This window comes from Amphiura filiformis, chromosome 4 (genome assembly GCF_039555335.1).
Source record: "Amphiura filiformis chromosome 4, Afil_fr2py, whole genome shotgun sequence".
NCBI classification, from domain to species: domain Eukaryota; kingdom Metazoa; phylum Echinodermata; class Ophiuroidea; order Amphilepidida; family Amphiuridae; genus Amphiura; species Amphiura filiformis.
The window spans coordinates 4828625-4842084 of record NC_092631.1 but is presented as its reverse complement, the minus strand read 5'-3'; the positions used below and the strand labels follow the sequence as shown (position 1 = coordinate 4842084).

The following is a 13460-nucleotide window of genomic DNA, read 5'->3' as shown; positions in this document are numbered from 1 at the left end:
TAGGTCTATTTCGGGGTCTTTTTTGTCCAAGAATAATTTCAGGTGAAACAAGAGCTAAAAACCCCCCATTTTGCATAGCTTTTTTATACTTAAAAAAAAGCATAGCATGTGCGTTTTTTGCCAAATGTTTGAGAAACTAACATATTATTTTTTCTTGACTTTAGCTGTCTTGAATGGCACATGTGAAGAAAAACAAATTGGGGCTTGTACTTTTGGTGCCTTGAGATTGAAATCGCCTTTAATTGACCTGTGTGTAGATAGTCAACAAATATTTTCATACAATGTATATAGTTTAGTTGGAAGAAGGGGCTATCGTGCACCCTCTGAAATCAATGGTGAACGGTGTGACATAGATAGGTTAAACTACTTTTTCTGAATCGTTATGACCAGAGGAATACTTTGGTGTGGTTTTCGACAAAATCTGAGCAATTTTAAATTTGAACCCTGTAGTATGAAATTTGACCCCTATTGACCCATGGGACATTTTTTTAACATGGCTTATCGTTTTGTACTGATTGTTTCTGATCTAGAGACGTCGATTACCAGTTGATTTCTGAGGGTGCACGATAGCCCCTTCTTCCAACACAACTAATATTAATTAGAATGATATACTATAAAAGTTTGATATTTTTGCATAAAATGAATTTTTGTGCTTTTTGCACTCAAGGCAACTACAGAAAGAATAAAAATGATGTTTTTATATATAGGTCTATTACCCCATTTACACAGAGCATGAAGTCAGCTTCAGTCGAATAGTTGACTTTAAAACAAAAAACCTCTACATGTACGCCCTCATTTGCTGATGCTTCAATAGCTATTGTGAACTGATTTGAAGTAGAGTTTGAATTTAGAAAAAAATAACCCGGGTTGAGTTCTGAAGGCGATTTAGAAATATGGTAACTCTGTTTATGCACAAGTGAAGTTGCCATTCTCGGATGGGGTCAACACCCCATCAAAAAATTTATGCTACTCCTTAGTCACAATTTTAAATTTTAAGTTACAATATAAGTTAGCTTCTCTCTGTTTACAAGTGGGGTCTACAATGTAAGAAAATCAAAACAAGCAAAAAAGTTAAAAATCAGCAAAGCAAGAAATATTACAAACAATTAGCACTTTCATAGTAACATTCTCAGATTGTTTCCAAGTAATACATAAAACGTAAGTAGGGTGTCGGAATCAACCACCGATTTACCTCAAGTGCCTGCATAATTATATAGTGCCTCCCTTATATTTGCATACACACTATTTATTTAATGTACTATACAGGGGTGTACTTACAAATGTGATGTGATCAAGCAAAATCAGTCGGAAGTCAGGCACTTTTGATATCCAGATATAGCCAAACAAAGAAACAATTGTTTTTTTTAGCTGTTCATTTTTGGAACTAAATGTTCAATTTCAATGGTTTTTTTTCCAAAATGTAGGTTTACAAATAGAGAAAACTGAAAATTAAATATGCCCAACTGATTTTGCTTGATCACACCACAAATGTGACAACATATTCTATGTACACATGTATCTGTTAGTGTATTTGAAGTGAAGGGTTGTACAGGGTGTCCCAGAATGATTTGTACCGTGTTTGCAAAAATAACTAAAAATAGAAGACGGGCAGTGTATCTATTTTTGATACCAGCATTATAATGTTGGACATGTCTCCTACTTATTCTGTTAATTTCAGCACGCTACCTTGATTTGTTTTGGCGTGGCATGCAATAATGTAAAATCGATGAAAAACGACTCGCATACCTTTGAAAAATGGCACGATACGATTAAATGAAGAGCGTGGGATGTTTGGCACAGCATTTCGACAACTACTGTTGGGGTTGCGCCTTAAAGCTTACCAGACAGCTGCAATGTTCGCTCTAGTTCTTACAGTCTTACGAGCACCTGAAGCTTCACTCTGCCGATTCCTGACAGTTCCGTGCTCGTCAAACTTCTTTACGTTATGCACTATGGTCTAATGAATCTTCTTTGCCAGTAAGTTTTTGAAAGAAATCCACGCTGCTGTACACTAAATTGAGGAGCCGTCTTTTCTGTACCACAACCAGTTTGATCTCTGCAAGCATTTCAAATGACATGGACCTCACACCACAATAACTATATTTAAAACTACCGCCAAAGAGAGAATGGGATTAGGCCACAAATCCTTAATTCCATATAATGATTGCTTCGTAACGTCATAAATAATAGATAGATATCAGCTATTTAGTGGAAATATGAACAGGGCACAACTAAAATACCTGCATAACTTTTTCCAAATAACTTTGTGCTGAACTGGTAGTAATGTTACAGATTTGCAAAATAGGTTGCGTTGTCAAAACTTAGAATTCACCATTTTTACGCAATCTTCTATAACTTCTACTAGAAACGTCCAATTTTTAAAATCTAAAAAATCTGAGAAAGCTAAATATATGTAGAACTTAAAATGCAAAACAATATGACCATTCAATATGCCCTTCATACCTAAAAAATCCATCTTTCCCGGTATAGATCATTCTGGGACACCCTGTATTACCAATTTTGGTATTATAAAGTATGATATCATTCAATATTTACGTTGAAATAAAGCATTATAAGCAAACATACAAATGTACATGTATGCTACTGCTTGAAATTATTAATATTTCACATACACCGTAAACGTTCGCCTAATGGCGTACCTGCGCTCATTTGGGGGTAAATTTCATGAGAGCTCCCTCCTCTGAAATCCCAACAAGAATTAAGGTTCTGTGCCCTTATTTGCTGGTGGGAATTTTACGGAAGGGCAGTTTTAGGTTGTGCCTAAAATTCCACTGCGCCAAAAAAAGTATCCTTACACTTGAAAAAAATCCTAATTTGAAAACTAAACCAAACGTGGTTAAATTATCTTTTTTAATAGATGCACTATCTAATCCTGCACATTATGACACCCAATTGAATCCAATGTGACCTCAGGAAGTAAAGTTTTTGATTAGACGAGGGTCCAGTTTTAAAAGTGACAAACTGGCCTATTCAACAAATCCACTGACTAGACTTCTGGTTTGACATAGGTGGGTGGCTCATTTATGCACACCTTCTTTAATTTTAATTTAAAACAAAGTAAAACTGAAACTTAGGAACTGAAAAATGAATGAAATTTTGTGATAAATTAAAAACTTATTGCTTTGAATAAAGCTTGACTGAAGAAACTGTGCTGTCTCTTTGTTGGGCTTGTATAGGCCAGTTTGTCACTTTCAAAACTGGACCTTTGTCTAATCAAATGCTTGTAACTTAACTTCTTGAGGTTACCTTTGATTCAATGGGGTGTCATAATGTGCGGGATTAGATAAAAAAATAAATTCACCCAAATATGGTTTAGTTTTAAATTTAGGGTTTTTTTTAAACTGTAAGGATACTTTTTGTTGCAGTATAGCTATCAGAACAGCATAGGACTTTTTCAAAATTTCAAGGTTAGTTGAATTTTTGTGCTGAAAAAAAAGTCAGTTTTAACTTTAACTAAATTAGTATCTTCTAGTAAGTCACTTTGTACAAAGTTGTAATTCTTAACAACTTTTGTATTGGCATATTTTTGGTGTCTTGCCACAAAATCATGTTTTGATCTCACTGACAAAACCAGCATCTGGTAAAATAGTGGCTTACCTGGACAATTCCCAAGAGTTTATTGTAATCAAAGAGTGAAGGAAAACCCATGGATTTCTTTTAAGCCAGAAAAATGCAGATCTTTCAAATAGCCTTTATAAAATCATGTAGGTATGAAAATAATGTTTTAGTGTGGTATGCACAAAACAAGTTAGACCAGGTCTAACATTAGACATGGTAAGTTAGTAACTATGGAGGTTAGAATTAGGGAGGGATCCTTTCTTTTCCTCCTTTACTCCTAGCGAAATCCGATTATAGTTAAACTGCAGCCATCTAATATTAAGCTACAAACCCTTAACGTGACAGCTCATGATCTACAATAACATAGAAAAAAAAGCGCAGTGATTTGTAGTGCGCTACGCACAGGCACAACACTTAGACGTTGATCCACAAGCCTCAGCACACTTTACATGGAATAAGGTATAAAATACCAAAAAAGTTCCTTCTCCATAGGACTAATCTCCATAGTTAGACCAGGTCTAACTAGACCTGGTCTAACTTGTTTTGTGCATACAGATCTTATGCTGTAAATTAGTTACTAAGGTTATCATTATTGTAACCTTTAAAAAGTGTAATAACACGAAGGATGTCTGATAATGTTGCCCTCTTTTTGCTATTTATTATCAAAACAACAATAACTTGTACATAATGGAAATATTTGAATATAAAAGTTACCTTGCACGCTTTAGATTAGAGTGCTTGTGTAATGGTATGTGTTAATTGAAAATAAATGAATTCAATTCAATTGAAAGTTTTGTTTCTAGTTGTATAGTTCTTTAATTTCATTCTGGTCAAACTTCGCAAGCATTTAATGAAGTTATAATTTGAGGGGCCAGTGACACAAAGATGAGATAATGGTCCACACTGACTTACGTAGTTAAGTCTGTTTCACTGGTCATTGACTTCTATGTGTTTATTGAAAAGTGCTCATGTTTCTGAAAATTTTGATATCAAAATCTCATTTTTGCAAAAAAAAATGAGTTACCTCTGACCCCTCGGATTATTGTTTTATTGACTCACATTTTTTATCATGAACTCCATCTGGAATAGTCCCATCTGGGAACCAAGAAGTGTACCTCTTGCATTTTAAGTGAAGACCAAGAGATTATAGGTGTCTATGAAAGCACAAGCATTACCAATACTATAAATATGTTCCACATTCATTTGGAGTAACCTCTATTTTTGTCAAGATATTAAATTGACAAGCTCACTGACTCTGCACTCCGTATGCAGTTAGGAAGAGATCAATAAGACTTAATTCTGTCACCTATTTCGGACAATGATCCAGGTCCAATGCTCTTTGACCTTTTCTCCAATGCGCCAACGTAATATGGAATCCACTGTAAGGTTTGCACACATTATAGCAGTCCCTACATGTTGCTAGCATGTAGAAAACTCTCACCAGGCGAAACATTATTTTCCCCTCAACATCCAAAACATTGTAAAAGCCACCTTGTCTATAGAGTGTATCCACAAAATAAAGGGTTCACAAATTCTAAGTCCCCCCAAGAAATCTGAAAGCTTTTGTATACATTAGTTCGCTTCAAGTTCGGTAGTGACGTCAATGCTGTTTTGCGGTTGCGCCGCAAGCGTGTCGACAAAACGCCCTTTTGTACACATGCATGTACCCTTTTAACGATTAAGTTTAGGCGCACGATTTGATACTGCGGCCAGCGAAATATGCACATACGTCACTATGTAACTTGAGGTGAACCAAATTTATAGCACATTTTGTTTGACAAAACAGGTCCAATTAACAATGCCACACATTGTTTGCATTCAGTCACAATTGCTAATTATGTAAGAAAAGATGCAGTTTTGAAAGTTGCACATTGGTTCATTAAACTCTGAAAAAATGCAGTAGCCCTGACCTAATATTACTTGTTTGTTTGTTTCTGCACTTCATGCTTTGTGAGAGTTGAATGAACTGAAATGCAACTTTCAAAATTTCTTATAGGACATCATCAAACTTTTGGTTTGTTCCCTAAGGCAGCTTATAATAAAATAATTTCTGTTGACTCCTCTCGGATCCCAAAGCACTGGAAGTCGCACTGTAGGCATCATACTGTTGATGATCAAGTCGATCGATATAATATTCCAGAAGTACTCCTCTGCGAGACTGTTTCACTCTTAACCAGTCTCTTATGTAGCCCTTACTCTTGTTATCACCTATGATCTGGTTTTGTGAATTTTGCTTGTACAAAAACTCTGGGCACAGATATGCCTTCTTTCTTGTTCACTGTTTGCCGTAAAACATAGTCATTGGTGCTTTCTTTGAAGCCAGCAGATACAAACAACTGGTTCAGAAATTCTGGAAATGTAACAAAAATATATGACACAAATATTAAGATCAGTTTTTAAGATAATAGTCCCAGATAACTTGCAGCTTTCAACCAAACAAAGTGATTGGTTACGTCTTTCTTTTCAATTCAACAAATTCTCATGTAGGGATTGAATACACTTATATCATCATCTTGGAACAACTTGCCTTATTGGCCAAAGTGGGACATAACCCAAGTGAGACATTGCCCAAGTGGGACACAGCCCAAGAAGGCCATGGCCCAAGTGGGACATAAACTTAAAGGGAATGATCCAAGTGGGACATTGCTAAGTGGGACTTGGACTATGGCCTAAGTGGGACATGGACTATTAAAGTGAGATTGGACTAACTGGGTCTGGACCAAGTGGATAATTAGATTAAATGGGACATGGACCAAGTGAGAATATACCAAAAGGGATTGGATCAAATGGGATTGGGCGAGTATGTGCGTCCCACAAAATTTTATTTTATGGGAAGTATATTGAGTAAGCTTAAACTAGCTTGATTTTGATTTGAAATTCAATTGCGTCTACATGGATGCAAGACATTGATGCAGCTTACTGAACAATACGTCCAACAATAGAAAATCACATCCTGGATAGACGGACATGCCTTGATAAGAGTTCAAGGTAACATCTTTGTCCTGACACTGAGATGAGGATGTTTCTTTATGCTAGTATCAAAGCAACAATTTACCTTTAGTGAAATAGTATGCTCTTGTGCCATCCTGTCTCACGTAGAAATTGTCCATGAGTTTGTGTCCTTTAGCAAACCTGAGCATTGCATGATCATACAAGCCATAGTCCCTGAAGAGAACACATCCACCTGGTCTTACAACCTGTTTAAAAAGGTAAATCAGTTTGCTACTTTAAGGGTAGACGCGGTATTGTTGGTCGATGCAACCAAAATATTGATTTTCATTATCTTAATCAATATATTATTGAAAAATAACACTTTAATGTTTTGCAAAAGTTCATTCTACAAATCATATACTTTGAAAACTTGCTTGATTTATTGTTGTTAATGAGTTATATACTTTTTTACAAAATGTTGTTGTTTCAGCCCTCTTTACAACATAACTCAAGAACCACAGGGCCTACAAAAGTATATCTGTGATATTTGAATTCTTCTACACACTCGCTATGAAATGATGAATGCAATTTTTGCCAAAGCGCACTACCATTTGCAAGATATTGTGAACTACCATATCGCAACAGTTCAAAATAGTTACTAACTTTAAATAATCTTAATTTTGGATGATGCTGTGTGCAAATATTGAATCAATCAAACAATGAATTAATTAAACAATTTAATTAAATAATTTCACTCAAAGCTCTTCAGAAATTGAAAACCTAATGCACAGTGGTTTTTTTTGTGGGTCAATTTATCTGGATAAAAGCTTTGGGACAAGTTTGCCACAAAATATGTTTGTTGTTTATGTTAAGTGTCACAAAAACATAGCTGCAAAACAATTAAACCTCCACACTTTTTTTTTTTTTGAAAAACAGGAAATATGAATTGACTTGCAATGTTTTTCTCTTCAATAATTAAAAAAAGTTCAAACAATTTTATACTGATGCGCAAGAGAGCTTTGAGTCGAACTATATAATTAAGATGGCCTTATAACCTACGCTCTTTAATTGATACTTGAATATGAAACAACAATTTTGTAATTAAGATTCACAAAGCTGCTCAAAGCTGGAAAAAAAATCCCCTAAAGACCCTATTCTATTCACCAAGCAACACAGTTCATAAACATACCATCAATCTTTTCTGCTTGGATATTAAATGTAATTGTGACATCAAGTTTTCACCTATATATCCAAACAGTATAACTTTCAAAAAGAAATTCTGGCTCTGAGAACATTTACAGGGGGAACAAAATACCATGTTTGTGATATCCAACTTCAGGCTGAGTTTGCTTGATCACGCCACACATCTAGACTTACTTTATGAACATTCTGAAGTGCTTCTATCATCTTGTCAGGATGCACTGCTGATAATACAAACAACATGGTGACCACATCCACATTGCATTCTGGGATATGTGCTACAAGGTCATCTTTGGTGAGGTCACACTGGAAGGCGTTGATTCTATGAGGATCATAAGCTGCATTGTCCTGTTCAAAGTATAATATTGTTCTACTGAATTTAGAAAATAGCTTTTACTTCTGACATATTCCGAATTGTTTTGTATAGATTCCATATCCTTGATCTACATGCAGTTTCTACATTCCACACACACACACTGTAGGTTTATGATAATGTGTCACTGGGATGTGGGAGATTCATCGCACTGTCTTTTAAATGTGTGTTAACATCCAGACATGTATGCATAATAACTTTTTAGCCAGTTGGATTACCAATGCACCTTTTCTTTAAATCCCATAAGCATTTGTAGGTAAAGCTCTGATGTTGTCATCCCGATGCACACATTGTTATTAATTACTGCGCAGCTTTGACATGCGTAGTAATGAAGTTTGATAAACGATGTGCACATTGGCGAGACGTCAACTAGTGACGACATCACAGATCTATCCACAAAGGCTTATGGGATTTACCGAAAAGGTGAATCAAGACAAAACTTTTTGCTAGCACCACATAGTGAGATCAATATTCAGCAAGCAAAATTGCTATCAGTCAGGTATATAATCTGATATTTTACAAGCCTGACTGCAAATTTATTATTCAGCCATTGGCTTTTGGACTGGCATACATGTATATGTAAAGGTACATCCCTGATAACATGATCTCAATATTAATGGTTATCATACCTTCCATGTTTCATGGTTTTTGTACATTGATGATGAACTGCTCAGCATGAATAATATGTAGCAGAGTCTTTTATCATTAAAGCCACACTTTGGAAACTCGGATGTGGAAATAAGTGTATAATCTATGCCAGTTGTAGTCATATTGGATGCCTACATATCTAGGGGAAAGTTAGCTCATATTTGTAAGACTATCCATGCCTTCAAGGTGAAATAAACCTACTCATGTTACCGTCTGGCCATGGTCTGGCCTGCTGTCTGCTGTTTTCTTGGGAAACAATCATTTCCGATGTGGGGGGTTTAATCAAAGTGAAAAAGGTAAAACATTTCAGTGATGGAGTGCACAAACTTCCAAACACAGTAATACTTTTAAATTGCAGTACTTTTTAGCAAAGTGTTATTCAAAATGCTCATTTACCTTGACAAATTGTACAGCTCTAGGGGAGAAATCACAAGCATGTACATAAAGATGTTTACTCTCAGCAATAAGAGGATACAAAGCGTTACCAACACCACAACCAACTTCTAATAGTACTGGTGTTTCACTAGTGCTTCCCTGAAAATAAAGAAAACAGAAACATGTGTATGAAATGAATAGAGGCCTTGCATGTGACGTATCATCCCGTAAATATGGCGGACTACTCAAATGTATTCAACAAAAGCATGATTGCAATCTACCGTGACAGTTCATCTCACACACATAACCCTGCACTACGATCAAATAGGTTGATGACAACATTTGTTTGAATGGACTGCACTCCGCCATAACTACGGTGAAGGACACCGGCTCAAATACTTTGTTTGGAGCCAATCAATAATTTCATGCAGGGCCTCTATACATGGATCAGGCTACAAAGCATAAGGATGGCCCATGGTCCACTCATCAGCCAGGATTGCCCCTCCTCCCCCACCCCTGCATCTCAAATTAATCTTGTTAGTATGTGGTACATATGTAATGTATAAGGAGAAAATTCAAATGTCTCCTCTCCCCTCAAGTCTTGCTCTCAGGAACCTTTATGCCAACAAAGTTCATCTGTAACACCATGCAGAAGAAACTAATAAAACCATAAGAATTCTGATGAAATAAGTATGTCAACAGTGAAAGCATTGTACCTTGTATATAAGTTGGGAGAGTGTTCCATGGTCTGGGGCCATTCACTAAAAAGGCTCTGTGTGGACTGTGTGGATCTGTGTCAAGGGGTCAATTTCACAAAACTTAATGAAAGCTTTGTAAGTCTCAAAATCAATTGTAACTTATGACACATCGTAAAATCCATTTCACTCAAATGATATATGATCGGTACCCTTTGTAAGTAATAGGGATTTACTACAGGGACCCTTTGTAAAGTTATGTTTTATAGGGTTTTCGTAACTTATGAACGGTTACTTGAGTTACGAATGGTTAAAAGTTTAGTGAAAGGGACCCCAGAACATTGATGTGCCTCATATTAGGAACCAGAAGGTTCAAACCATGACCAGAACAGGTGGTCACTAAAGATCCACAAATGGCATGCACCTGCTCCTGCCAATTTAGTAGGCCTATTGTTGAGACTAATAAATTAGTTCATAATATGACATGCTCACCTCTGTTATGCCTGCAAGTTCTTCAAACTCACGAGTTGTCCAGTGTCTATCTTTGAAGAAATTCACAGAGTTTCTCTTGTAAAATAAATCCCAGTTTCTCTGAGCTTCTTTCTCCAGCTTATTTTGCTTAAACTCTGAGACAACCTCTTTGTCGTCTGCTAGTTTTCTCTTTTCCACTTCTGTTAATTCTCTTAAACCACTGGATGTAGCTTGAAATGGATAGTCTGTGTGTGACATTCTATCTAGTTGATGTGCTACTTTTTCTTTAGTGGAAATTCTACTCCTTTCAAATTCATGAAGATCTTGATTTCTTCTCTTTGAATGACTTCAAAATCTGAAATCAAAAAATTTGCAAATACATGTACAATATGTATACAAATACCGTTTGAGGCGAGTAATCGCTCTCGCTCGCACCGCTCGCCCAAACTCAATGTCTTGCGAGCGATTTTTCCATCCAATCAATTGATACAAATTGCTGAGGTAAAAATTATGTCACTTTTGCCAGTTGAAAAAATCTCAAATTCTGAGCGATATCGCTTGACACATGAATGATTTAACCAATCATTTCTTACCACCTGGATTTATTATTTTGCTAATTAATCTTTCTCGATATTTCTATCGCCATAAAGTATAAATGCAATTAAGCAACGAACGATGCATCGCAAAATTTGGCGATTGCTCATCGCTTTTCAAAAGTGGTGCATCGCAATCACTCGACAATAGAGTAGGCCTATAATGCTGGTTTCATACTAAACTATTCTGAATAATCAGTCCCAGAACAAAATGTTAATATCTGACATGATTGTGTTCTGGGTCTGAACTGTTTCCATTCAAAATCTTGATGGCAAATTGGACAAAAGAAGCACATGGTCCTACTTCACAGTTTTTTTAATCCCCGACGTACTTTACTGGCGAGTCACATTAATTAATACCGTAAAAGGCCGTCACGTTCATTGATTGGCTTACGATTTCAAAGAATGGCTTTTGCAACCAATCACAATATGGGTTATATGACGCCCGTCGGAAATTTTGCATACGTCCACGATGACGTCATGACCCAGTACCACGAGGCTGGCTTTTCTGCGAAAGCGAGCCGGTGGTATAAAGTCAGTTTCACACCTGTGTTTTATGGAGCACATCCACAGCGCATTTGACAGATAAAAATAAAATTGGCAATTCTGAGCAACGGGATTCCATGAAATGGACGATTATATGTAAGTTATTCTACAGGATCGGTAATAATTAACAGCTGGTCTGCTGTATTTGAAGTGCATATTAAAGTTTGTAAGTTTGTGATTTCGTATGTTATGTGCAATGATATTATAGGAAGCTTAAATTGGCAGGCTGTCATGCAATTCATCCGTCTCTTCCGAACATATATGGACGTTCAGGGCAAGTCATACTGAAGTATGACTTGCCCACACAGGGTATAGGCATACCTAATACATGTACAATTTCTTGCCGCTTTGAAGATGATTTACTTCACTGCGCAGTCGCAACAGAAACCCTAGCGGTGACCAGCGGCAAACCGATTTATCAATCACTCCATCGCTTTGCCGCTGCGGCAGCACCGCTGGGAGTCAAATCAAATCGGAGCAGTGCCGCTCTGACATAAATGTACGATTTCAGAGTGATACCGCGCATGCCGTGTGCCGCTCCACTTGCAGACAAGAGCAAGCAAGCGACATGATGAAGTGTCATGCCGCTCAGCAGAAAGTGTGAAACCAGCCTAAATTCAGCTTAAGCATTACATTGCTTAAGCTTACATTGTAATTATCACTGCCACTACATTCTACAATCAATGGCAATGCAATGGAATGCATGATCAATCACATGTGACTATAGAGAATGTTCAACAAAATCCTCTAGACTGCCTAACTAGCCTGTATCTCGTTTCGGCCAAAGAATGTCTGTAATACATACCTGTTTTTAATGACTTTGCAACAATGTTTCTATTGTCAGCAATAACAGCTTGCATTCACACTTTTGAGTTTATATGGTGAATTTTCGTACACATCATAAATAAGTGAAATCAGAATATCCTGAAAGGAATTTAGGTAAAGAATTCAACGACACTGACCTCAAGCAGCAGCTAATGTTTTCATGTAAACATGGCGTCATTAAACATTTTAGCCTACGTTTAGATCCTACTACCGGATCGTTGAAACAACAAAACCTCAATCCCGCCTCATTCACTTAATTCACCCACCTTCCTACACCACCAGTTGAAATAAAACTCGAAACATCCCGTGTTATTCCTCAAAACTACATGCACCTTCATTAATAAAAAATTGAAATCCTAGTAGAAATCCGTCATCGAAAATTGTTTGATATAAAACGTCACCAAAAGTAATTTTTCTGAAGAGTAGATACCGCGTGTCAAAATGGCGGCCGCAGTCGCATCCCCCCCGCTCTGTACGTGTACCCAGGTCACGGTATGTCTACGTGACGAACAGTCAAGGTCAGAGAACAGCGCAACCTGTCTGCTGTAATATAATGGCTCCGCCCAATGAACGGCGCTGTCAATCATCCTTATTGCCTTTGTCGAACAGACTTTTACGCAGGTAAGAGCTCACGCTGTCCTCACTTTTAGGATCGACGAAGGCCAGGCCGACACAAGCTGGTTGTGTAGGAGACTATCATCGTGATGCCCACGCTGCAACCATTGGATTACGGAAGAAATATTCATACCAGGACTGAAGCAAATGTGGCCATTTCTATGTTTGTACCGGCATGTACCGCCATTTTTCAACACGGAGCTAGCGGAAAATACTGCAAATTCGTCCAAGGTAAGCAAAGGGTTGGGGATCGCATTTTTAACTTTGACTAAACTGTTTCTGAGTTAAGGCACGCTAAAAGTAGACCATTTCGGGGGCTGTATTTGGTGTACATGTGACGTTTTGAACAGAGTAAAAAACGACCACATATTCGCTATTGCTGAAGTATACTCGCCGAATCATGTACCAATACACAAGGTATTGGTACATGAGATCAGGTATAAAAATCCTCATACAGTATGACAATTATATAAACTTACATCTTTTTTAATGTCCCGACAGGTATACATCAAAACAAAAGGTATACATATAATTAATTATGTATACTCTATATAAAGTTGGTGAACTGCAGCTAATAATCTGTATCTACCGACTCATCCAAGAAGAAGA

At 36.9% G+C, this 13460-nt stretch overlaps 1 protein-coding gene across 1 annotated transcript; it reads right to left on the bottom strand.

The window, feature by feature from the left end:
* Positions 1-4222: 4222 nt before the first annotated feature.
* Positions 4223-13445, bottom strand: LOC140150493 (tRNA N(3)-cytidine methyltransferase METTL6-like). The gene is made up of 6 exons (XM_072172514.1): positions 13331-13445; positions 10294-10627; positions 9128-9265; positions 7888-8058; positions 6635-6776; positions 4223-5929 (listed from the first exon to the last, which is right to left on the bottom strand). Exons 2-6 carry the CDS (start codon positions 10528-10530, stop codon positions 5784-5786), a joined length of 834 nt encoding a protein of 277 aa, XP_072028615.1. The 5' UTR covers positions 10531-10627; positions 13331-13445; the 3' UTR covers positions 4223-5783.
* Between the last annotated feature and the right edge of the window lie 15 nt (positions 13446-13460).

Excerpts from the sequence above, each read along its gene's own strand:
- LOC140150493 (XM_072172514.1), bottom strand. The coding sequence starts at position 10,530 with ATGTCACACACAGACTATCCATTTCAAGCTACATCCAGTGGTTTAAGA. Across the intron at positions 9,266-10,293 it reads AACTTGCAGGCATAACAGAG|GGAAGCACTAGTGAAACACC; the intron begins GTGAGCATGTCA and ends CTTTATTTTCAG. Across the intron at positions 6,777-7,887 it reads CACTTCAGAATGTTCATAAA|GTTGTAAGACCAGGTGGATG; the intron begins GTAAGTCTAGAT and ends CTTTTTAAACAG.